The sequence below is a fragment of the Oncorhynchus tshawytscha genome, linkage group LG06, assembly GCF_018296145.1.
Source record: "Oncorhynchus tshawytscha isolate Ot180627B linkage group LG06, Otsh_v2.0, whole genome shotgun sequence".
Lineage (NCBI taxonomy): Eukaryota > Metazoa > Chordata > Actinopteri > Salmoniformes > Salmonidae > Oncorhynchus > Oncorhynchus tshawytscha.
The window spans coordinates 31,017,274-31,044,429 of record NC_056434.1 but is presented as its reverse complement, the minus strand read 5'-3'; the positions used below and the strand labels follow the sequence as shown (position 1 = coordinate 31,044,429).

Sequence of the window (27,156 nt, the reverse complement as noted above, 5' to 3'; positions counted from 1 at the left end):
TTAAGTTCCTTTCACCTACTACAAATTAGGAATCACTATTTGGTCCGATGGAGGAGAAAGTCTGTCTGATCTTATTGAAAACCAGTTGTAATGTATAGTCAGTCAGTAGTTAGGTTTCCATCCAATTGGCGACAGATTTTCATGCTAATATTCTTAAAATCCACATAAAGAAAATATGCACATTTTCCCACCAGTGGTGTTTCCACCAAACGGATTTGTTGCGGATAAAAGTCTGTGCGTGATGACGTAGTGCACACATTTACTTTTTTGCTTAAAGTTATGTACCAATGAAAAATCTAAAGTTCAATGTGTTTCCATCGCATTTTCAACTCTACCGATCGTTTTGACACACACTCTGAGTTAAATAGTAAATGTACCTACTCTGGTCTTGACACATGTGCTCTAGTCAACAGCTGGCAGATACAGTGAGGGTAGACTAGTCTGCATTATAAGATTATTATGGATAAGGGCAATAATAATTTTTATTTGATAAACGGCAGACAAGCAGAGATGATCATGTCACCAGAAGAAGAACCTGGATATTTATTGGAAAGGAGCATCAAGCTCATCACCTTGCACTTTCACCACCCTTTTTTATGGTATGACTTTACTCACATATAAACTTTGGATGAAAATGTGGTTCGTGATGTAGTAAGTCACTAAACCTTGAGTCTGTGTCGAGTCCCAAATCCCATGTGCTCGAGCCAGAGTCCAAGTTCGAATCACGAGTCGAGTCACGACTGTCTATGGCTGAAGTTCTAGTCCCAGTGCTCGAGTTCTGGTCCAAATGCTCACGGAGTGTGCATAAACTCAAAATCAAGTTTATTTTCCCAGTCAGATATAGTGTAGTGGCAAGAGGAATTATTTAGTAAATACATTTTTTGCTATACCTTTTCCTTTCTTTCTGTGCCACCAAATGTTTACATATAGGCTGCTGGTAACATTATCAGTTTGTTAGCTAGCTATCTAATGAGGTTACATGACTGAAGAAAGTGTAGCCTAAACAAGGTGTAGCTGGAAAAACTGAACCCTCGCTGCGCATCACATGCTGCTAATATTCTGCTTATCATAGCCTATCCAGTCCCAAGTGCAAATACAAGTCACAAGAAGGTGAGTCCGAGTCACCAATGGTCAAATCCGTGTCGAATCACAAGTCATGGGGACTAAATTTGGACTAGAGTCCTGGACTCGAGTACTACAACACTGGTTTAAGTGGCCTCCCATGGGGAGGAACCTGTCAACCCTGTCTGCCTCTGTCTCCTTTGTGTCCTCAGCAGTGACTTCTGACCTGTGTGTTTGTAGATCACCACGGAAGTGCACCTGTACAGCCACACCAAGGGCAAGAGGCACCAGCAGGCCGTGAGAGACAGCAGCAGCATCCAGGGACGGGAGCTCTCAGACGAGGAAGTGGTGCGTACCGCCACAGTCTTACCTCAAATAGAAAGATACCCCCATCCACCATCCCAACAAAATAATACCACTCAGATATTGTCTGTGATATTAAATCAAGGTTATTTGTCATTTATGACAGGCTCATTATTATTGTTTATGAATCCCGTCATATAGTAGCTCTGTCGCAGGTCTTTGTGAGATTATAAATGGGCCCTGAAATGTAAACAGTTAGAGTTCAGTGACTCAGTAGAGGGGGTGACATCACCCCCATGTCTACAGGCCATTTTGTCACAGAGTGCTTTTCATGGGAAGACTGCTTGTTAAAGGAAGGAGGCTTCTCAGCCTGCTCTGCAATATGAGATTGCCTTTTCAGCATGCTGCTCTTTGTGAGGCTGACAACTGTTGGTGCTATATGCATCACCTTTGGCCCTAGCAGCTCCTTCATTCAAACCTGTTCTCACAGGCTGATCATTAATCCCCCCACCTTCCACTCTAAATCATTTGCTTTCCAACTGCAGCCCGTTTCTCTGTTTGACAGTATGATAAACAAGGCATTTGCAATGAAGGCATGAAAATCTCCAATACAGTACTACAGCCACAGTCAGTATCACACTATCTCTTCAGACTGCCTTTAAACCATGCAGTGTAGGCTATGCTTTACAATAGTCATGGCTGGTGGGGTTTGAAATGGTCTAGCTAACAGGTCCAAACGATTGCAATGTATGTACTATGGATCAGCAGCATGGTGTTTTCTGTGTAATAAATGCTCTTAGAGCAGTAAATGCTATGTTTCTGTTATTCAGTATTCAGCCCTGCTTTTGTTCCATGTTTTCATTCAGCATTCAAGGTTAATCAGGCAGGAGATGGAGAAATGTCTTGGATTTTTGTTTAGATAGACTACGCTTGCCGTCCTTTATTTTTATGTCCTGCTTGTTCAGTTTTGTTCAGTATTTAATTCATGCAACTGGCAACTATTTTCCAGCTGTTGGTTCCATAACTCTTGCTGGAATGAAAGATTTTTAATTCAAATGAAGATGGTTGGCTGAACTGTACAGGGTTCACTACATAGTTTTTCAGTGAAGGCGGGCGGCAGATGCCCCAAAGCTTCATATTTAGTCATCTTCTCCCATTTTGAAGGACTCACAAATTAAATTACAATGATTATCTACAGGGCTGGATCGATGTGCAGAGATAACGGCTGGGATTGCAATCACTCTCTTTACTTAAACGTATAAGTTGTCATCTGTCCTGTTTTAAGATGATATAGGAAATGTCCAGGACCCCTCGTGTTAGACATGTGGGATTTATTTATTGGCTCAAAAACACGAGTGAACTCTCCAAGGGACTACTCATCCCTCCCCAGCCCCTCTCCTGCACCCTCAGCTGGGCCTCTGGCGGTGGGGCTGTGGGACTGACCTGGGCCTCCAGAGGGATCGCTAGGCTGTGGTGAACTCAGGCCTCTCTCTGGGTATAAGAGTTGACCTCCTGGAGCCAGCACTAAATTAGGTTCTTGTTGATGATGAATCCCCTCTGGTGGCCAGAGAGCCCTGTTGAAATACACAGAGTGCCGGCTGATGTTACCCCGTCTCTGCCAGGCAATCAGAAAGAAGTGTACAGAGTTGGAAAGTCTTTTCACTAGTCGAAGGAGTGAAGTTGCGGTTCAGATTTCCTGAAAGACAAAAATGTAATTGAAAGAGTTGTTAAGGAATTAAGGAACAGCGTGCTAAAGAATTAGGCGCTCAGAGGATGTAGAGAACAAACGTTATTATATTTTGGGATTGTTATCAGTCGCGCTCAGAGGATGTAGAGAACAAACGTTATTATATTTTGGGATTGTTATCAGTCGCGCTCAGAGGATGTAGAGAACAAACGTTATTATATTTTGGGAATGTTATCCGTATGTAATCTTTCATCTTCATGTGTACAGTGTTGCTAGTGCTACAGGACTTGAATGTCACAAAGCATTCAGCTCCATTTGAAAAATAGTCCCGTGAACAGTTGCTTAGATGGTGTGTAACTGGATTCAGTATGCCATCACATTGTACCCAACATGACATATAGCTGTCTGTTTCACACCAAGTGGGAAAGCCAACTTCGTCTTGGACAAAAGAGGTGGTGGGGGAACATATCACTTCGATTGTGCCTGTCTCTAAAGAGGCCTGTTTTCTGGGCACTGTGGGTGTGTAATGTTTAGACAGCTCTCTGGTTACTCCCTCCAGAATGGAACACAAGAGAAGCCGTGTGTGGTAGGTATTGTGAAGGAGCTCTGCCCTCAGGCCTGGCTCTGTGGCCCATTGTCCTCCTGCTTCAGCCAGACACCTGTCTGTCACACTGCCTCATCAGATCACCTGACAAGACACAGAAAATCACTAATAGTTTTAAGTTCACGAAGAAGTATTAGGCTATAACAAGATAATCTTGATATTAAATAATTATGTACATTAATTTATGTTTAAGCTCCCTTTCAAATGGTCTTTGATGTGATTTTGAGATTAGTAATGTCTTTGAGGTGTTGCTGAAACAATTCTGTTAAGTAAACGGCAGTAGCACAGGAGTGGATAGGCTCTCAGGGAGAATACTGAACAGCTGCCTCTCAAGCAAGGCAGAGCCACGGTCATGACTGAAAGGCTCAGCTGAACAATATTGCACTACACATGTCAGCACACAAGTGCTTATTTTGTATCTAACTCATTCATTAAAGACAGGTGACATTTATTTGAGATGTGTTCAACTTCCAGTGAAAAATAGTTTAGATTTTCATGTGATGTTTCCCATCAGTAAATACCCTTCAATCCCTTTTTTCCCTTCAATCCCTTTAAAATCATGCTATCATTGATTCACCTGCCATGTCACATTGTATTCCTGTTAGGCCTGTATCTCTACTTATCTTAGAGGAGCTACTTTCTAATCACCCTGAACCTCCCTCTGATTGATCAGGTTGGTCACAAATCAATAAGTCAAACAAATAAAGGAATAAGAATTGATTCTCGGTCCTGTTTATGATTGCTATTATGACTCCTGGATTGCTAAGCACTTTAGCACTTGGTTAACTGTAGGTCTTCTCTAGTTGTGCTTATGATAACACCTGTCTTTCAAGGGTTTCATCTGAAACCCCTATTCAAGCAGCAGGTGCACTGCCAAAACTTGACAAAAAGGAATGGCATGCCACACGCTGGCTGCTGAATGGAAACGGTTATCTTGTGGGACCATCCCATCCTCTAGAGTTTTGGATGACAACATAATTGGGTAATTGGTTTCTTGCACATACATCATGTTCTTTTAAATTGGATTACCTCTCTCTGTCTCCTGGTGGAGATATCAGCTTGATCTGATCTGACAGGCCTGGTGTGGTGCACACTAGACTGGAAGCGACACCTCTTTCCCCTTCAGCAATACCATGGGTATGTGGCTTCAAACGAACAGCAATTGTTGCAGATGCCCTGATAATGACAGGATACAATTGCTCTGCCCAGAGGTGTATATGCCACACAATGGACACACACCTGCCATTTCAATGGATAAGCTTCTACTTATAGCAGATTGCCTGGGCTTAAATTCAACTGCTTATTTTTTATTGTGATATGGACATAATTTAGCTACATGTATATTATGTTAGAACAGGTTTGTGTTCTCAGTTTAACTGCCTACAGCTTTGAAGATCCTTGCTTTAGTTTGATAGACTATCCACCCAGTCTATGATATCCTTGTGGTGATATGGGTGACCTCACAAAGGGGACTGCAGGCTATATTGAAAATATTTGTGGGTGCTGGCAGCAGGTGACTCTCAGTAGCTGGATGTTATGTCTACGGAAGGGAATATGGGACCCTACATAATTACTCCTGTTCCATAAGGCCCAATTCATTGTCACACTTTTGCACTTTTCTGTTGAACCCTTTTTCTTCCTCTCACTCCTTGTGTGTCCATCTCAATTTCAGAATGAGCTAATGAGATTGTAATTAAATGTTTTCATGCATTTCAGGAGCATCTTTCCTTAAAGAAGTACATAGTGGACATTGTGACGGACAACACTGTCTCCTCTGAGAGTGTGAAGGATGGAGAGGAGAGGCAGAAGGCACGCAAGAAGGCAAAGAAGCTCCGCACACGCATGAACTCCAGGTGATGCATCCATCTGTCCCCTCTCTCTTTCCCCTCTCTCGTTTCCAGCGAGAAGGCGCTTTATGAGTGACAAGGAGATGGAGAGCAGACATTATGTGCATCACAGCTGTCCAAAGAATAATACTGATGAGTTAAATTTATGGCCACTTTCTGTGATTGAGGAGAAAAACTGGGAATCGATCTGAGGGCCCAGACTTTCACCTGTTAAGAGCTTTCCCCCTAATTGCTGCCACGGTGCTGCCAAAACTGAAGCCTCCTTCGGTGTACAATAGTATGTTAAAGTATGTGTAAACCATGCCTATTTTTCTTTCTCCGTGCTATTGATTTTTAAATGAAGTATCAAAGAAAATCAATAGTAATCAACAAATAGGAGGCAACGTGCCACCGTGTCGGATCCCAGGCATGGGCTCAATCAGTTTAGTAGCCGGTCACAACAAGGGAGGGAGGATGGGGTTTGGGGGCAGGAGAGGGATACGACAGAGAAGAGAAAAAGTTGTGGGATGAGCTATTTGTCACGGGGCAGGTTGGAGTGTGGGGGCCTGGGGGGGGTGCAGCACCAGAGATGACATGCGTCTCTGAGCTGTATCCTTAACTCTTACTCACACACAGTCCTGTATTGTAGTCACTTTTATTACCAGGACACATTGTGATGGATCCATGTTTGCTATGAAGTCTATTTTTAGCAGTACTCGCTAACATTTTAACTGAACACAGTTCTCCCTTAACATTACTACTGTCACATTTATTTGTATTTTTTTTATCCACCATTTTTAAATAATAGTACTTTGCTTTCAGTGAAATGTATCATTTAGTATTGCTGCTGTTACTTCTCTTATGGAAGGGCTTGGGGCTGAGAAAACATCAACATAATCTGCCTGTTCACTGTCACTCCCAGGCACAGCCCGCTCTCCAGCCTCAGCCCCAACCTGAGCCCTGCTGAGACTAGCACTCAATGGCACAAGGCTTTCAGAGGTAGTAAATAACACAAAGCCCCTGCTAGCATAAAGGTGAGCAGCTCCACCGCTGGGTGGAAATGAGCCGTTTTATTGAAGCGTGGCAGGGTGTCTGTAAAATGCAAGAAGTTTTCATTGGACTCTGGGGCGGGCTTGTACTCCCCATCATAAACTACTGAACACAGTTTAACCCAAATGGTTGTGGTTTGGCTGTCTTTCCTTCAGTCATATAGGGCTGCTTTTCTTTTAAGAAAATATGCTGTTGAAAAGGCATGTAAGTAGCATGTCATTTTGTCAGGATGCGTTCTGGACTTTAAAACAAGGATTTGGAAGTGTGTACCTGCTCCTGTAGGGCAAGCTGTTTGGCTGTAGCCCACTGTGTGTGTTTCCTTTGGCTGGGAACAGAGTCCGTAGTGTGTGAGTGGCGCTCAGAAAGAGGTGGGCACACAAAGACACCCCTGTGTGCAAGCTGGAGAGGTGATCATAGCCTTACTCATTTCACCCAGTGGAGGAGCTGGAGGGGTCCATATACACATGCACACCATGTTCCTGTGAGATGAGGCCCAAGGTAAGCCACTAGAGATTTCATGCTCATCTAGCCAACTTACTCCTAGTTTAAACAACCTGTCCCATTTGGGTGCACAGTGTAGAAGTCCACTCCGACGATTTAGCTGACGGTTTAGCTTCTATCCATAATGCTCAGTATATACAGGAACACAGCATCAAACAGTATATATACACTTAACAGTTTAAAACTGAATTGCTTATAGGTAGATGTTTTTACAGCATTGGCTCTCTGCCAGTTCAGATGAATAAAGAAGCTTGATTAATTGATTATTAGTTCTGCATTGTAGATTTGTGCTTTTTCCTTATTGCAGTTTACTAATATTTATAGCCGCAGCCCATTTAGCTGCGCCTGCTGCGGATCATGATGAATGGCTCAGCAATTGCTCCCCGTTTAACATGGGTGGGTGTAAACCTGTCAGAGATGAATATTGTAATATCAGAATGACAAACAGGCCAGGTATAGTTCAATTTCTGGTGGAAGAGAGGCAGCAACATTTTTTTAATTCAGTTGTCTTTGAGGACATGGTAAATAATGTAATAGAATGATGGACCTCAGTCACCCAACTAGCCGTTTTGCTGGTTGGTTTACTCAGAGTACATACAGCGTTTAAGCACCCTGACCTTGGCTTTGAATATCTCAGGGTAATGCCTCTCAGGTAATGCAGTTTATGGTGTTTTCTCTCTGTAAACAAGATTTGTTTTTCATACTTTCGGAAACGACAGTACTAATAGTATTTCATATTAAGTTTGTGAAAGCATTGTGAAAATGCATACATCCTCGGTTAATCCTGTAATCTTTGTGTGGGAATGTACATACCCATTCACCTACAGTGACGGTCTACTCTAGAGCCCAGTGTGTGTGATCGAATTACCTTCCATTAAGCCCTCAAAATGTATCCCTCTACAATCCTGTATACCAGCCACATACCAGGCTTCAAAATTGAGACCAAAATACTGCCATTTTTTTTTACCCTTTGACTTGGAAGTGCGATACCACATTTTTGTTTTATTGGTTGCTAGGGTGCCAGTACATGTTTTTGGTTGAACATTTCTTAACCTTCCCGATTTAAATGTTGACTGCAAAATAGGCCTACCTGGCAGAATGATATCATGATGGTTTGTATCAATCACGGGACTTTTGATTGTGTGTGTGTGTGTGTGTGTGTGTGTGTGTGTGTGTGTTTATAAAAAGTGTGATTTTTGACAGTGGAAACCTGAAAACACTAGAAACTATAACAACTGAATTTACCAAAAGATAAAAAGACACCCTTTTTGAGATTGCGCAGAGATTTTTATTTTTACCTCCAAACAATCAATGTAAAAATGATATTGCCAAGTTAAAATGTGATTGTGAATGGAGGGTAGGTCATTATGGGCTACTTGCTCAGCCCACAAATTAAAAATAACATTTAAATGATGTGCGCATCATACTCTTTCCCGGGCTAGTATTCTTTTCACTCGGGCCTTTAGCTTTCAGTTGGTACTGGCCCGGTGTGCTACTGGCAAATTTACATGACTGTCAAGGCTTGCAAGGGCATACTAATTTTAAAGATGGCTAGTCATTATTAGGTTGGTTCTCTATGGAATGCAGGTACATTATGGGATACAGGTCAGGCCATTTTCTGGTTGTCATTATCCATAAACTGAAGAAGTTAGTGAAAAACAGGTGGACCGCTGTCCTGATCCGGACAAAGAATGGTGTCAATGTGGACGGTGTGTTCCAAAACGTAATGCTATTGAATTGTGATAGTAGGATGCACAAGTTGCAATTTCAAAATGTGTTAGTGCATGGGCAGTTTTCCTCTTGTCATTTACTGACAGACCTTATGGTAGAGTGGCCAGATGGAAGCCATTCCTCAATAAAAAAGTGCATGGCAGCCTGCTTGGAGTTTGCCAAAAGGCACCTAAAGGACTCTGACCATGAGAAACAAGATTCTCTGGTCTGATGAAACCAACTCTTTAGCCTGAATGTCAAGCGCCACGTCTGGAGGAAACCTGACCCCATCCCTATGGTGAAGCATGGTGGTGGAAGCATCATGCTGTGGGGATGTATTTCAGTGGCAGGGACTGGGAGACTAGTCAGAATCAAGGGAAAGATGAAAGGAGCAAAGTACAGAGAGATCCTTGATGAAAATATCCTCCAGAGCGCTCAGACCTAAGACTGGGATGAAGTTTGACCTTCCAAAAGGACAACGACCTGAAGCACACAGCCAAATCAACGCAGGAGTGGCTTTGCGACAAGTCTCTGAATGTCCTTGAGTGGCCCAGCCACAGCCCGGCTTGAACCCAATTGAGCATCTCTGAAAATAGCTTTGTAGCGATGCTCCCCATCCAACCAGAAAGATCTTGAGGTTCTGCAGAAAATAATGGGAGAAACTCCCCAAATACAGGTGCCAAGCTTGTAGCGTCATGGCCAAGAAAACTCGAGGCTGTAATCGCTGACAAAGGTGTTTCAACAAATTATTGAGTAAAGGGTCTGAATACTTATGTAAATAGGGTATTTCAGTTTTTAGATTTTAACACATTTACAGACATTTCTAAAAAAACGTATTTGTCTTTGTTATTATTTGGGTATTGTGTGTAGATTGATGGATTTTAATAGGATTTTTTCCAATTTTATAATAAGGCTGTAACATAACAAAAATTGGAAAAGTCAAGGGGTCTGAATACTTTCCGAATACACCGAATGGTGTATCTGCACCAAAACTCTGGGAATTTTCAACATATAGCTTGTTCTCCATCTTCTTTTTAAATGGTGAACCAACATTTTTTCCTCACTTTTATTTCCCTGACTGATCGAAACTCATTTTCCCAGGCTCTCTCTTTTCTCTGCAGCAGACGTACAGCACCTTCAGAACATATTCACACCCCTTTTACTTTTTCCACATTTTGTTGTTACAGCCTGAATAAAACATTTATTACATTGATATTTTGTGCCACTGATACACAATACCCCATTATGGAATTATGTTTTTCAAATTTTTTACCAATAAATTAAAAGTGAAAAGCTGAAATGTAAAGTCAATAACTATTCAACCCCTTTTGTTATGGCTAGCCTAAATAAATTCAGAAGTAAAATGTGCTTAGCAAAGTCACATAAGATGCATGGATTCATTCTGTGTTCAAAAATATTGGTTTAAAAAAACATGATTTTTGAATGACCCCACGCATACAATTAAGGTCCCTCAATTGAGTAGTGAATTTCAAGCACAGATTCAACCACAAAGACCAGGGAAGTTTTTCAATGCCTTTGCATAAAAGGGCACCGATTTGGTTTAAAAATAAATAATTAAAAGAAAAAACTTCCTTTGAGCATGGTGAAGTTATTAATTGGGCTTTGAATGGTGTGTAAATACTCCCAGTCACTACAAAGATAGTTGTCCTTCCTAACACAGTTGCCGGAGAGGAGCGAAACTGCTCGGGTATTAAACCATGAGGCGGATGGGGATTTTAAAACAGTTTAATGGTTGATATGAGAGAACTGAGGATGGATCAACAACATTGTAGTTACTCAACAATATTAACCTAAATGACACAGTGAAAAGAAGGAAGCCTGTACACAATTAGAAATGTTCCAAAACACCCTGTTTGCAAAAAGGCATTTATTAATACTGCCAATTTGAATAAAACAATTTTAAAGCTAACTTTGAATACAAAGTGTTGTGTTGTTGGATTTTTCCAAACATGTCACAGAGTACCACTCTTCATATTTCCAAGCATAGTGGTGGCTGCATCATGTTATAGGTATGCTTGTCATTGCAAAGACTTGGGAGTTTTTTTTGGGGATAAAAAGAATACAGCTAAGCACAGGCAAAATCTTTCAGAAAACCTGGTTGACACTGGGAGACAAATTCACCTTTCAGCAGGACAATTACCTAAACCACAAGGCCAAATCTACACTGAAGCTGCTTACCAAGATGATGGGAGCATACATTTCTGACTGTTGGTCATTTGAGATATTTCTCTGAGGGATAAATGTTTACTAATTAACCTTAGAAATAGTAAACATTGGTAACTCCCTAGTCAGTTTACCTAAAGCTTTTGACTTCGCTGGGACTACACAACCTTTTAATTCTGAGCTGGATTGACATTGACAGTGTTTATGATCTTTTCTATCTAGCTGATGCTAATGACTTTAGCCTTGTTCTGTCAGAATATGTCTGGTCCTCTGGGGAAGCTCCACCTTTCCTCTTCTGGGATCTGTTAGTTTATCAGCTGCTTCCTGACCGTAAGACCTTATGTCTGTTACTGGGATCAATAATCGCTCTTATCTGCTCTGGGATGCTAACTGACTGACTGTCTGACTGATGGACCGAGATGTTCTGTGTGCTACTAGTAGAGCCTGTCTTCTTTGCCATTTCTACTGGTCTAATGCCACAGAGAACAGTCCTGATGACCTCCATAATCTGTGAATGTCCAGGATTCAAAACACTGATGTATTTGCTACCCAAGTTAAAGCATACCATTCATATTTATTTAACAATACAGTTGAACAGAGAATGTGATATGCCATTGTAAAGTGATGAGGGTGGAATGTCATTATGAATGAAAATAGTAGGTTGCAATGAGGTACTATGCCCCTGTAGAATTAATGCAAAATTATTTTGAGCCAAGTTACTGGGGCAAAAGTTGACAGGCAAAATAAACACTCAGTCTTAACCTGACCTTTTTCTGTTCCTTCAGACTTTTCATCCTCCCCTGCAATTTTAATGAAAGCTGGGGCACTCTTTTCCTCTTATTCAAAGAGTTCTTCTGTTCCTCTGTAGGGCAAAAGAGTATGAGACGTCAATGGAGGCAAAGACCGTCCCCGACTCCCCATACAAGGCCAAGTAAGTTCCCAACTACACATTTATGCATTCTATCTCTTCTATTTAACTGTAGAGATACAATGATAATTATGCGTGGATGAATAGATGGATGAATGACAGGACTTAACCTCTCTCCCTCTCTTCCTCCCCAGGCTCCAGCGTCTGGTGAAGGACTTGGTCAAGCAGCTCCAGGGCCAAGACAGTGGTCAGTGGGCCAACACCAGGGTGTCAGGCCTGGACAGAACCCTGGGAGAGATCTCCCGCATCCTGGAGAAACAGGTACATCACTAACACCTAGCTGTAACACACTACTGAGACTTGCTCCTTGTCTGCTTGTCTGCCATTCTGTCAGAGCTTAGAGTCAGAGTGTGGAGCGGTGTTAGGGGGGGGGGGCAGTTCTCTCAACTGCGTTCTGTTTGGCTGCAGCTCTATCTGTGTGTCTCTCAGTCCTAGTGTAGAGTATCAGTTACTCCCCAACTCCTTGCCCGGGGTTATTTGTAATGCAGGCCAGATTAGCTATGTGTTTTCATTGGCCACATGTTACTAATAGAGGAGCTACCCATCACTGGACAGGCAAACATTTGTATGCTTCAGAAGTATTTGTGGGTTTATACAATTACATAAGGTTTTCCTAGAAGATGTAATCCAAAGGATCTCAAGTTACAATGGAATATAGGCAGGAGTCTTCAGCTTTTTCTAGCCCAGGGACCCGCTCCCAGGCAGACCATCGACCCAGGGACCCTCATCATACGTTAGCAAGAAAATCTACAAAATCATCAGTCGAATGATAATGGCAAGAAGGAGTAATTAACCTTTTTAAATGAATAGATTTGGTAGATGGTTCTTTATTATTTTGACCTTCCCACATCACAATTGGAAGAGGAAGTGTAAATTCTAACAGTCTATAAGCTCGAAAGGTAACTCAAACACATTTTCGCTAAGAGCAGCTGTATAGCTGGTTAAACAAAGGTTAGCCATGTATGTCCAAGTCAAGAAAGCTTACCAGCATCCAGCTGCAGTTATCACACTGGTAGCCTATTTATTCATGGATGCTTTTTCAAAGCCTATGTCAGCTATTCCAGTGGGTTTATTTGGCTCCAATCAGAGTAATTTGCTCAATATTAGGAGTTGAAAAATAGTCATCTTCATTAGAAAGACATTTCTCTCTTCTACTGTAGGTATGTTATTCTAAATGTGTTTATTATGTTGCTAGAAATATTCAGAAAACCATTTAAATAAATAAAAGAAAACATTTGTGGACCCCCCCCTCCCCCCCCGCATTGCCTTGGGTCGCGGATCCCTGGTTGAAAACCCATAATATAAGGTATTCCATTGACAGTCAATGCTTATCGAGAAAGCTATGAATGACAGACATTGATGACAACAGTTGACTTAAATCGATGTTAGGAATATAAGAGAGACCCACTGTAGAAGATAGGCTTCATTGGATGCTATTTTAAGGAGTTGAACTGAGTTTTATTGACAGTGAAGCCCCAGCACACCCAGTGTGTGTTCATCAATAAGGGGGATGAATGGAGCACCTGTCACTGTTTGTGAAGGGCTGAACATACAGTGAGTGACAAGCCATCATTCTCCTGCCAAGATGCGGTTCAAGGTATCATAAAGCACACTGTGCATTTTGGTGGGTGGGAGGATAGAGAGATGATGGTGTCTGGTCCTTGACAGGGGGAGGGGTGGAGAGGCTATTACTGAATTTCCCCAGAGGGAGAGAGAGGTGGCAAGGGTGGGTGGCACAGCACAGCAGCACAGTGTAATTGGAGAGGAGGAGTCCAGTGTGATGGTGTTCAAGCTGTTGCTAACAGGGGGGGCTCCTCCCCTCAGCTCCATACTCTCCCTATGGGAGGTCAGGGGTCACTGGGCCAGGAGCCCTCCTCCATTCAACACAGGGATTGGTAGGTCAGCCAACTCTGTTTGGGCTTTACCGTGTGGTTAAAGCTCTTCACATATTTATAGAGCATTAAAACAATTGAGGAAAGCCCTACTCTGCATTAGTTTTGGTTCTGTAGAGGGGTGGAAGAGCTTAATCTAGACTTCATTCAGTCTTGCTGTTAAACTCTCCCGTTAGCCCAGCCCAGAGCAGAGTGAGGCCTGGACTGAGGGGGGTGGGGTGGGACATGGGGGCCAGCCTGTGAACCAGCCTGGGAGGCACTTCCTCCTCTAATCCCTGGACAAAGTCAAATAAATATAGTCTCCGTCAGCATGGGTGTCTGCCCCCTGAGTCGGGACCGTTTAGATTATTTGACCTAACAAGCATCTCTCGTGTGTAATTGACTCACCTAGAGATTTGTTTTTCTCTACGATATCTGATTCAGTCTCCACTTTCTCTGCTAATTCCTTAGACAACACCCAACACTCCCCCCTCCAAGGCAGTCTTAGTCAGGCTAACCACCCCCCTCGCTGCTGCTCTCTGGGCTGGGCCTAGTCTCCGACCCCAGCACGCCTCTCCCTCTGTGACCACTAATGGTTTATTTTGTGTCAAACTAGATCTTTTTGTTGGGGAGTGGAGAGCTTTTCCTCTCTATCATTTTTCTCCAGTATAATTTCTTAACTTTCTCCTCTCTTACCTTGGTAATGAGCTCACATATTTACACACTGGCCCAAATGTTTTTCACTGATTTCAAATAAAGGCTGGCCTGAGATGGACAGCGTTTATGACACTTGAGGGATTGTCAGAAACACTGCGCTCTGAGAATGGAGACTGTATTTACATTTTCATTTGCCAGCTGTCATGGGCTGGTTGGGCTCCCCTTCGTAGCCAACCAGTGACTGGTTCTACCTGGGATGTGGAGGTGGGAGAATGGAGTAGCAGAGTAACAACAATATGGAGCCTGCCTAAAGTTGACGGATGCAGCCAAGATCAGCTGTGTCCAAATTTTGTGAAAGGCCCAGGTTCCTGAGTGGTGCAGCGGTCTGAGGCACTGCATCTCAGTGCAAGAGGCATCATTTCAGTCCCTGGTTCGAATCCAGGCTGTATCACATCCGGCCGTGATTTGGAGTCCCATAGGGTGGCGCACAATTGGCCCAGCGTCGTCCGGGTTTGGCCATCATTGTTAAGATTTTGATCTTAACTGACTTGTATATACACTACTGTTCAAAAGTTTAGGGTCACTTAGAAATTTCCTTGTTTTTGAAAGAAAAGCAAATTTTTTGTCCATTTTAAAATAACATCAAATTGATCTGAAATACAGTGTAGACATTGTTAATGTTGTAAACTACTATTGTAGCTGGAAACGGCAGATTTTCTTTTTTAATGGAACACCTACATAGGTGTACAGAGGCCCATTATCAGCAACCATCACTCCTGTGTTAAAGCCAGTTTGAGCTGTTCTGTGAAGGGAGAAGTACACAGCGTTTTACGAGATCTTCAGTTTTTGGCAATTAAAAACAAGGACATTTCTAAGTGACTCCAAACTTTTGAACGGTAGTATATACAGTTGAAGTCGGAAGTTTACATACATACACTTAGGTTGGAGTCATAAACTCATTTTTCAACCACTCCACAAATTTCTTGTTAACAAACTATAGTTATGGCAAGTCGGTTAGGACATCTACTTTGTGCAAGACAAGTAATTTTTCCAACAATTGTTTACAGACAGATTATTTCACTTATAATTCACTGTATCACAATTCCAGTGGGTCAGAAGTTTACATACACTATGATGACTTAAAACAGCATTGAAAATTCCAGAAAAGGATGTCATGGCTTTAGAAGCTTCTGATCGGCTAATTGACATCATTTGAGTCAATTGGAGGTGTACCTGTGGATGTATTTCAAGGCCTACCTTCAAACTCAGTGCCTCTTTGTTGACATCATGGGAAAATCAAAAGAAATCAGCCAAGACCTCAGAAGAAAAAGTGTAGACCTCCACAAGTCTGGTTCATCCTTGGGAGCATTTTCCAAATGCCTGGAGGTACCACGTTCATCTGTACAAACAATAGTACGCACGTATAAACACCATGGGACCACGCAGCCGTCATACCTCTCAGGAAGGAGACGCATTCTGTCCTAGAGATGAACGTACTTCGGTGCGAAAAGTGCAAATCAATCCCAGAACAACAGCAAAGGACTTTGTGAAGATGCTGGAGGAAACCGGTACAAAAGTATCTATATCCACAGTAAAACGAGTCCTATATCGACATAACCTGAAAGGCCGCTCAGCAAGGAAGAAGCCTCTGCTCCAAAACCGCAATGAAAAAGCCAGACCACAGTTTGCAACTGCACATGGGGACAAAGATCATACTTTTTGGAGAAAGTGTCCTCTGGTCTGATGAAACAAAAATAGAACTGTTTGGCCATAATGACCATTGTTATGTTTGGAGGATAAAGGGGGAGGCTTGCAACCCGAAGTACACCATCCCAACCGTGAAGCACAGGGGTGGCAGCATCATGTTGTGGGTGTGCTTTGCTGCAGGAGGGACTGGTGCACTTCACAAAATAGATGGCTTCATGAGACAGGAAAATGATGTGGATATATTGAAGCAACATCTCAAGACATCAGTCAGGAAGTTAATAAAGCTTGGTTGCAAATGGGTCTTCCAAATGGACAATGACCCCAAGCATACTTCCAAAGTTGTGGCAAAATGGCTTAACAACAACAAAGTCAAGGTATTGGAGTAGCCATCACAAAGCCCTGACCTCAATCCTATAGAAAATGTTTGGGCAGAACTGAAAAGGTGTGAGCAAGGAGACCTACAAACCTGACTCAGTTGCACCAGCTCTGTCAGGAGGAATGGGCCAAAATTCACCCAACTTATTGTGGGAAGCATGTGGAAGGCTCCCCAAAACGTTTGACCCGAGTTAAACAATTTAAAGGCAATGCTACCAAATACTAATTGGGTGTATGTAAACTTCTGACCCACTGGGAATGTGATGAAAGAAATAAAAGCTGAAATAAATAATTCTCTCTACTGTTATTCTGACATTTCACATTCTTAAAATAAAGTGGTGATCCTAACTGACCTAAGACAGTGATTTTTTTTACTAGGATTAAAAGTCAGGAATTGTGAAAAACTGAGTTTACATACACCTTAGCCAAATGCATTTAAACTTCTGACTTCAACTGTATATATTTGATTCCTGCACACTGAATGCAATTCTCACCTTAGACTAGTATGGTGGTCCTGTAGATGAAAATCACAATTTTCTCAATTCCTCACCCCCTTGGGGAGGGTTTTCTTTGTTCCTCTTGGCTTAGATTGGGAGTGTTACGTGTGTCCATAAACAAACATTTGTGAAAGTAGATCTAAGGAACTTGTCAGAGACTAGGAGAACTAAACTGACATGATGGACAAGTGTGTCAGGACACTTATTATTATCCCACGATAGTCTGGTCCGGGGCTCACATTAAGCATTCAAATTGATTAATTAATACATTTCATGTGCTGGGGGTGGAAAAAAAGCAATACAATTACATATCGGGATATTATTTTTGATTGTATATCATATCAAATAGTTTTGACAATATCACAAAAGTATTTTTTGCGCTAGTTTGTTGTACCTGCACAAGAATTCCAGTATTTTTCCTTCATAGCTTGTTTTCTATCTACTTTTTAAATAGGGAGCAAAATAGTTTTCAGCACATTTATTTCCATGACTGATCAAAAGTTATTTTTATCATGGCTCTTTCTTGTTCCTCTGCAGCAGCAATATATTTGGAACATCGAATCGTAATAATCACAGTATCGAATCGCAATACATACAGTATCGCCACCTAAATATTGTGATAATATTGTATCGTGAGTCCCTGGCAATTCCCAGCCTTAGTTTTTTCACAACCAGCTTAATTACAAATATTTTTTAAAGAAATTGCATATTTTGTGATGATTAGTATAATTCTTGTGTTTTTTTGGGGGGGGGCTAGGGATAAGGATTATTATACTCCAATGACTTTCAATACTTATGTTGTCTTACCCCTATACAATAAGTGTCCAGATTTGAATTATAAGTTTGTTTATTTAAGCTAGTCTTGAAAGCTATTGGACTACCCCAGAAACATGTATTTAAATACATGGTTCTGGATTAGCCTACTGTAGTTGATTTGGAATGTCGCAATACCTTTTACCATAACAACTAAATAATACCAGGTAACTACAATTATTTGCTTCCATCCTTGAAGGATTTTACTACAATAAATGAATAGGCAGACTTACGCTGGCCAAAATATTACCCATTCATATTACCTGCTCTTGAATAGGCTCTATTGAATACCGGCCTTATTGTGAGTTCAGAAGGAGTAATATATTATATATCAGATGGACTAAAGCCTTTGTTGTTGCTGCCAAAGTGAGTAAAAAAAGCCAGGGAAATCATTTCATTTGACAACATGTTTCTGACCTAACCAGGACAGATTTGCTTGAAGTCTATGAATATGCCCTTTTAGTATTTTAGTTCATATGTTCCAAGGATGGCTTACTCTTTGTAACTTTAATTGGGGTCATACATTGAAATCCCTCTGTGTTGTAGTTCCTCCATAGGCTGTGGTTTCTGTGGTGCGTCTGATTTTGCGCCTCACTAGTCCCTAATGAATGTCAGTCCAATTTATAGAATAAATTCCACCAGACTTGTTTCCCATTTACAGTCTCTCAACCAATCATCCCTCTTTATTGTACCAAACAGCATTCCATTACACCCGATAAACATACAAACTCTTACTCTCTCTAAATGTTTACCTCAGCAGTCTTGTGGTTTGTCACTCCTCTCGTACATACTGATGCTGGTTTAGATTACTCAACTTTGTTTACTCCTCACAGGTTTTTTTTTGCAAGTTTATGTCTTAGTCATGGTCCAAGATGAAATGCATGTACGGTAGTGTATGTCTGCCCCGCTCACTCCATCTGTTATTTTGCGTGATGGGCAAACCAGTTTGAGGCTGTCCTGTGTCACACCCATAATGAACTCCCAAGTCAGTTGTTCCCCAGCGTCTGTTGGTGGGGCCAGAGGATCGGGGCTTTCCCCTCCTCCCTGTCTTTGTGTCTAATTAGAGTGGCTGGTGGGAGGTAACTACAAAGAGATGTCCTGCTGGCCCTCCCTCTCTCCCTCTCATCCCAAAAGCACCTCTGTCACAGACACAGGAATTAGCAGCTGCCTGGCCTTCTGATTAGCTGGGGTAATAATGGTCACCAGGGGTAATAATTGTTTAAGATTCCTCCAGCTGTATAATTCAGTTTGGACTCGGCTGTCTGTCCTTGCCCCCTCACCTTTCCTCAAGTCTTCAGTCATGTTGGGGGTTTCTCTCTAGAATAAATGAGCCCCTCATCATATTACACTGACATCAGAGTGTCTGCTCCTGAGTGGCGCAGTAGTCTAAGGCACTGCATCTCAGTGCTAGAGGGTTCACTACAGACCCTGGTGCGATTCCAGGCTGTATCACAACCGGCCATGATTGGGAGGGTCATAAGGCGGCGCACAATTGGCCCAGCATCGTCCGGGTTAGGGTTTGGCCGGGGTAGGCCGTCATTGTAAATAAGAATTTGTTCTGAACTGACATGCCTAGTTAAATAAAGGTTAAATAAATAAAAGTCTGGCAAGCAGGGGGTGACAGGATGCAGACAGATTTCACACTGCTTCATAGGAACATGGAATGGGAGATTAAGTGAGATGTATCTTTGTCTGTCAGTGCAGGATAGTGCTGTGTTTCAACATTTTGGTTTTCATTCAGGAGCGAGTGTTGAGCCTCTATCAACAGGCAGTCACTGTCACCTTGTTTCAGTGTGTACAGCCACTGTCACCTTGTTTCAGTGTGTACAGCCACTGTCACTAATCATATACAAACAGACTTTCTGTTGCCTCTCCCTGATGTGGCTTGTTGAAAAGATCTATCAAATGCAGATGTTGTGACCATGAATTTGGTACCAGAAGCCTGTTGGCTATATGAAATAATAATTTGGCAACAATGGATACAACAGTTACTACATCACGCATCCTATGGAGATCTCACCTTAACGTTGTTATACAGTTCCCAGCATGGTTCAAGGGGTTATTTAATGAACAACAGCTTTATTGTTTCCCTGTATGACTTAGTTACTGTACCTGAAAAGTAAGTTCCAGAGGGTTCAGTTTAATATGGCGTGTAATTCCGCTGTTCTTGCAATTTGCTCTCTTTAGTTCTTGCAGTTGAAATGTTATTCTTCATTGATCTGGAACAGGAAGGCCTATTATTCCTGCTCTGCTCTACTGCCATCGACAGTACTGAGGCAGCAGAGTATAAAGTCTTATAGCTAGAGAAACACCACAGAGAGGACCACTCACTGAATACTGTACGGTTTCCTGCACCGATAACACCAATAGCCTAGATCTGATGGTGTGCTTTTGAGAAATGAATGATTAATATCTCCACATCAGCAGATAGGTCTCCTCTTGGTCCTCTCTGGTAGGGATGCCATGGTTATTGCAGACGTAGACTGCCTTAAGATGTTGCCTAAAATGATTGGAGGTTAATCCTCTCCACCCATTCTTCTTCTTTTCCATCGCCACAGCAGATTGATCTGTCAAGCTGCCAAGGCAGACGCAGCCAAGATGTCCCAGTCTGGCTTTAACGTCAGACAGCCAGGACTGGGCAGGTCCCAGTTAACTCCCTTAGAAGACCATTTGATTACTACCATGAAAGAGCTGCCTTTTTCTAATTTAGCCCAGAAGCTTTCAGATGGGCGTGTTGATGGGTGAGTTAAGAGTGGGTTAAACCCAGCTCAGTGCTAGAGACCATCGTAATTTAAGTATGAAGAGTGTTGGTAACCTCCACAAAAGGAGGTTGGTCTCTTACAAAGAGAATACAACCACACACGGTGCTGATTGGACCATTGGAGAGATTTCTATAATCCTCAGTGCAGGAGCTTTTCTGGTGTGCTTTTCAGTGTGTTGGTCCAAAATACTTTAACCCTAGCCGAGTTCAGTGTTTACTTGTCACCGGATCCTGAGGACTTGTGCCTTGGCACTCCATGTGAGTGACAGATGAAGGGCTTATATATAATTTTGCAAAGCGCTTCCTCAATGTGTTCAGGCTTGTTGGCAAACCCCTTATCTGTGGAACAAAAACACGTTGAAGTGCTTGGATATAGAGGCTGTCACACTACCTGGGAGACGGTGACCTCATTAGGTGTAGAAGCAACCTCCAGTGTACCTCCGTCTGTCCTTGCGTGATGTGGTGAGGTGTGCACCCCCCTGGCTGTTCCGTCCGTGTGAGGAAAGCCCTCCATCAGCACCCACTCCTCCCCTGATGCCCTGCAGCCCCTATCCTCCCGGTCGACCCAGGCACTAACATGCCTGATAGCAGCCGCTTGCTCTGGGCTTTGGAGCTGTTGATTTATGGGACTGTGTAGCTGCAGCAGCATCTGACCAAATGCCAAGAGCTCCGACTCGTTTCTCCTATCCTAACAGCAGGGCATGGCCCTCTTCTTATTTAGGGCCTGTTTGATCGCTAGATCTATGACTCACTCTATGGACCACTGTATTGTGTTAGACTAAACATGTTGATCAGTTTAATGATGATAATTGTTTACTATACATTTTAAATCTCATGTGCTAGCCTCAGCTGGGTGCACTACATCGGTCAGAGTTATAGCTGTTTTCATATTGGAATAAATAAACAGTCAATTCAGCATGTATCCAAGACTCTTATCTTGATTGATGATTTTCTTTAGTAGTTTTTGTTTGATTTCTCAGTTATTTACTTGTCTAGAGTCTCTCCTCGGCCTGTGTTTGTGAGCACAGACCACCCTGGTTTTGTGTGTGTGTGTGTGTGTGTGTGTGTGTGTGGAGTTCTGCAGAGTAACTGTCCTCCACTGAGACTTGGCTGGCGTGGGGGTGGAGCTGAGGTTGTGCACTTTTGAGATTTAACAGGAATGCTTTGGGGATCTCTGTGTTTTTCAGATTTCACTCCCAACTCCCCTTTGGAAGTGGGAGGTGAGGGGAAAAGAGCCGTTGGGTCCTCAGTGAGAGCAACGTGATACCCTTGTCCATCCGGCTCCCTGTTACCTGACTGCGGTTCTTGTTCTCTCCCTCCACAGAACAATGAAGATCAAGTGGCATTCCAGGTGGGAGGGGGACTTTCTACTCTAGAACAGATTCTGCAGGTAGTCACTGCAACCTCCACCCCCACCGCAGTCTCACGCATTCCAATCAAGTGAGTTCCAGCTTTTACATTCAAATACAGCTAACCTAGTCTCCACACACACTGTCTTTTGATACACTTTCTATTCAGATTAGAGGGTTTTACACAAACTACACTATATATACAAAAGTATGTGGACACCCCTTCAAGTTAGTGGATTCGGCTATTTCAGCCACACCCGCTGCTGACAGGTGTATAAAATCGAGCACACATCCATGCAATCTCCATAGGAAAACATTGACATGGCCTTACTGAAAAGCTCAGACATTCAACGTGGCACCGTCATGAGATGCCACCTTTCCAGCAAGTCAGTTCGTCGGATTTCTGCCCTGCTAAGTGCTGTTATTGTGAAGTGGAAAAGTCTAGGAACAACAACGGCTCAGCCGCAAAGTGGTAGGCCACACAAACTCACTGAACGGGACGTTGAGTGCTGAAGCGTGTAGCTTGTAAAAATAGTCTGTCCTTGGTTGCAACACTCACGACCGAGTTCCAAACTGCCTCTGGAAGCAATGTCAGCACAATAACTGTTCGTCTGGAGCTTCATGAAATGGGTTTTCATGGCAGAGCAGCCGCACACAAGCCTAAGATCACCAAGCTCAATGCCAAGTGTTGGCTGGAGTTGTATAAAGCTTGCCGCCATTGGACTCTGGAGCAGAGGAAACATGTTTTCTGGAGTGATGAATCACGCTTCACCATCTGGCAGTCCGACAGGCTTTGGCGGATGCCAGGAGAATGCTACCTGCCCGAATGCATAGTGCCAACTATAAAGTTTGGATGAGGAATAATGATTTGGGGCTGTTTTTCATGGTTCGGGCTAGGCCCGAATCATTGAAAAGTGAAAGACTAAAGTTACATACATGGGATGCTTTAGTGAATGTCAGAATGTCTGGAATAGAAAAGGCAGAAATAAAACAATTCAATAAACATTTGCAGCCAGTCATCCAAAACATAGCCCTATGCAGTCGTTAAATTCCTATAGAAGGTGGCTGAGGATGTGTGTTCAACGGGCAGACAAGTTTCAGACCATTTAAATGCATTCAAATCATTTTTGATTAGAACTTTAGTGTTGTTGTGGCATTCGGTGGTTACATTCAGATGCGAGTCCCCTTCCATGCTTAACACCCCGGCCATCCTACAATCTAAGCTTGATGCCTCAATCTCACACAAATGATCAATGAACCTACCAGGTACAACCCCAAATCTATAAAGGGAAATCTTAACACTACAGCATACAATGACATTCGAGACGATTCTGTGCTTCCAACTTTGTGTGGAATAGTTTGGGGAAGGCTCATTTCTGTTTCAGCATGACGATGCCCCTGTGTAAAAAGCGAGGTCGATACAGAAATGGTTTGTTGATCGGTGTGTAAGAACATGACTGGCCTGCACAGAGCCCTGATCCTCAACCCCATCGAAATCCTTTGCGATGAATTGGAACGCCGACTGCGAGCCAGGCCTAATCGCCCAACATCGGTGCCCGACCTGCTTTTGTGGCTGAATGTAAACAAGTCCCCGCAGCAATTTTCCAAAATCTAGTGGAAAGTCTTCCCAGAAGAGTAGAGGCTGTTATCGCAGCAAAGGGGCACCAACTCCATATTAATGCCCATGGTTTTGGAAAGAGATGACGAGCAGGTGTCCACATACTTTTGGTCAAGTAGTGTATAATGACACTATGTTTTAATACAAATTGTTCATGAAGGGTATGTGGCTCTGTGAGGGTCATCGTCATTGGTCATAATGCATCTTGCTGACCTCTCGTGATGTCACCTCTGCTGAGACAGCTGTGAGGAAGTGTACGGGATGTCAAATTACTCCATTTACTTTGGCTGGAACCTCCACGGTCCCCATACAATACAACTTCATGAATCCATTGAAATTGACATTTTGTATTTTTTTGGTCCTTTTTCCATCCCCATCCCCATATTCCCATACTCTTCACAACCAATATCCTGGCCTATTGCTGCTCTCATGAGTCATGAGCTGACATTTCATAGTCTGTCGTCCAACCGGACCTCCACTTAAAACCCATGAGCCTTACCAGCTGCTGTGTAAGCCTCTAAAGACATGTTCCACACTCTGACCTCCGTGACAGCTCTCCTCTGTTTACAATTTGTGATGTTTTTGCAATTGCGTAAAGTGAGTGAGGTAACCTCAACCCTTCCTTTTATTTCTCTGTTTATAGTGCTCGTATCTCAATCAATACTTTCAGAATGGATCATGAATAATAATGCAACCTTTTTAGAAGGGATTACATTTTGGTCATCTATTTTGTGTTCATTCTTTTCTGTTGATATACAGAAAGGCCATGTGTCTAATCCATCAGAAGGACTCTGTCGTGGTTTTGAGTTGTGGGTCTGGAGTTAGTGTGGCCTGCCAGTAGATAACCTCGGAGAGACCGCCATTCTCACAACACTGGAACTCTCTAATGGACTGGAATGGCCTCTCTCCTACACTCATTAGCATTTACTGTTTCCCAAACCTCTACTAATGGACAAATGCTTCTTATATTTCTAATGCTTTTAAATATGGCCATCTCGTGTTTATAGATTTTTTTTAAATAAAAAATGATTCACTCCATCACTAATCCTGGAGAATTTGAAGCAGACTTCTGTATCGTGAGGAATTTTATTAACTTAAATTGGGTGGACAGGTTTTTACTTGTAGGTAGCTAGGAGTCTTTTGCTCACAATTGGACTGTTTCTTCTTGTTGAAGCGGGAGACTACACCCACACTTACTGTTGTTCCTACGCTTTGAGACAGCCACTTGACGTACAGAGGAAGAGGAGTTGAATAAGATCAGAGGTACTTCTTTCATCCTCTGCCGGGCTCCTAGTCCAATCCAGAGCTGAAGTGTGCCATGTCTAGTGACAAAGGAATGGCCTCCCTGTTACCTTCTTTCAGGACTCAATTACCACCTCGTCTGAACATGTTGAAAATAACTTCTTCAGATCTTCTAGAAATATACATAAGACTGAGGACAACTTTCAAGCATGAAGGGGCAGGTCACTCCTGTGGGGTCATCACAAATAGGAATGTTAGAATGTAACCTTCCTAAAGTAAAGCTCAAGAAAGTTATCCAGTTCTGTTGACAGTTCTTAGTATGTGTTCCACTTGATAAAGTGGTATTATATGTTGAATAGTACATAATAACAGTATATTCATGATGTTACCAGTTGCAAAGCAGACAACGTGTTGCCAGTTCCTGTCTACCCAGCACCTGTGGGCTCAGGTTGTGATAGGCTAGCTGTCTTTGGGCTGTCTCTGCTCTCTCTGTCCTCCAAATCAAATCAAATCAAATCGAATTGTATTTGTCACATACACATGGTTAGCAGATGTTAATGCGAGTGTAGCGAAATGCTTGTGCTTCTAGTTCCGACAATGCAGTAATAACGAACAAGTAATCTAACTAACAATTCCAACAAAAAAAAAACTACTGTCTTATACACAGTGTAAGGGGATAAAGAATATGTACATAAGGATATATGAATGAGTGATGGTACAGAGCAGCATAGGCAAGATACGGTAGATGATATCGAGTACAGTATATACATATGAGATGAGTATGTAAACCAAGTGGCATAGTTAAAGTGGCTAGTGATACATGTATTACATAAGGATGCAGTCGATGATATAGAGTACAGTATCAACGTATGCATATGAGATGAATAATGTAGGGTAAGTAACATTATATAAGGTAGCATTGTTTAAAGTGGCTAGTGATATATTTACATAATTTCCCATCAATTCCCATTATTAAAGTGGCTGGAGTAGAGTCAGTGTCATTGACAGTGTGTTGGCAGTAGCCACTCAATGTTAGTGGTGGCTGTTTAACAGTCTGATGGCCTTGAGATAGAAGCTGTTTTTCAGTCTCTCGGTCCCAGCTTTGATGCACCTGTACTGACCTCGCCTTCTGGATGACAGCGGGGTGAACAGGCAGTGGCTCGGGTGGTTGATGTCCTTGATGATCTTTATGGCCTTCCTGTAGCATCGGGTGGTGTAGGTGTCCTGGAGGGCAGGTAGTTTGCCCCCGGTGATGCGTTGTGCAGACCTCACTACCCTCTGGAGAGCCTTACGGTTGAGGGCGGTGCAGTTGCCATACCAGGCGGTGATACAGCCCGCCAGGATGCTCTCGATTGTGCATCTGTAGAAGTTTGTGAGTGCTTTTGGTGACAAGCCGAATTTCTTCAGCCTCCTGAGGTTGAAGAGGCGCTGCTGCGCCTTCCTCACGATGCTGTCTGTGTGAGTGGACCAATTCAGTTTGTCTGTGATGTGTATGCCGAGGAACTTAAAACTTGCTACCCTCTCCACTACTGTTCCATCGATGTGGATGGGGGTGTTCCCTCTGCTGTTTCCTGAAGTCCACAATCATCTCCTTAGTTTTGTTGACGTTGAGTGTGAGGTTATTTTCCTGACACCACACTCCGAGGGCCCTCACCTCCTCCCTGTAGGCCGTCTCGTCGTTGTTGGTAATCAAGCCTACCACTGTTGTGTCGTCCGCAAACTTGATGATTGAGTTGGAGGCGTGCATGGCCACGCAGTCGTGGGTGAACAGGGAGTACAGGAGAGGGCTCAGAACGCACCCTTGTGGGGCCCCAGTGTTGAGGATCAGCGGGGAGGAGATGTTGTTGCCTACCCTCACCACCTGGGGGCGGCCCGTCAGGAAGTCCAGAACCCAGTTGCACAGGGCGGGGTCGAGACCCAGGGTCTCGAGCTTGATGACGAGCTTGGAGGGTACTATGGTGTTGAATGCCGAGCTGTAGTCGATGAACAGCATTCTCACATAGGTATTCCTCTTGTCCAGATGGGTTAGGGCAGTGTGCAGTGTGGTTGAGATTGCATCGTCTGTGGACCTATTTGGGCGGTAAGCAAATTGGTGTGGGTCTAGGGTGTCAGGTAGGGTGGAGGTGATATGGTCCTTGACTAGTCTCTCAAAGCACTTCATGATGACGGATGTGAGTGCTACGGGGCGGTAGTCGGTTAGCTGCTCCATGCTATAGAGTAGAGTGCTGTCTCAGGCCTGGGGTTGTTGTTGGGCCCCTGAGAGCTATGAGCTTGGGTCAGAACTTGTGATAACCCTCAGACATATCTCACCATTGCCGCTTGCTATAGGCCACCCTCTGCCCCCAGCTGTGCCCTGGACACCATATGTGAACTGATTGCCTCCCATCTATCTTCAGAGCTCATGCTGCTAG

The 27,156-nt window shown here is 43.0% G+C and overlaps 1 protein-coding gene across 5 annotated transcripts in view; it reads left to right on the top strand.

Annotated features, from left to right (window-relative positions):
* The window catches only part of LOC112252404 (S phase cyclin A-associated protein in the endoplasmic reticulum), a 98,065-nt gene that overhangs the window by 30,313 nt on the left and 40,596 nt on the right, over nt 1-27,156 (top strand). For all 5 annotated transcript variants that reach the window (XM_024423596.2, XM_024423594.2, XM_024423593.2 and 2 more), the window contains 5 exons: nt 1,303-1,410; nt 5,373-5,509; nt 11,796-11,858; nt 11,990-12,116; nt 21,861-21,976. In XM_024423596.2, the coding sequence (XP_024279364.2) occupies nt 1,303-1,410; nt 5,373-5,509; nt 11,796-11,858; nt 11,990-12,116; nt 21,861-21,976 (551 nt within the window). The remainder of the gene's footprint in view (nt 1-1,302; nt 1,411-5,372; nt 5,510-11,795; nt 11,859-11,989; nt 12,117-21,860; nt 21,977-27,156) is intronic.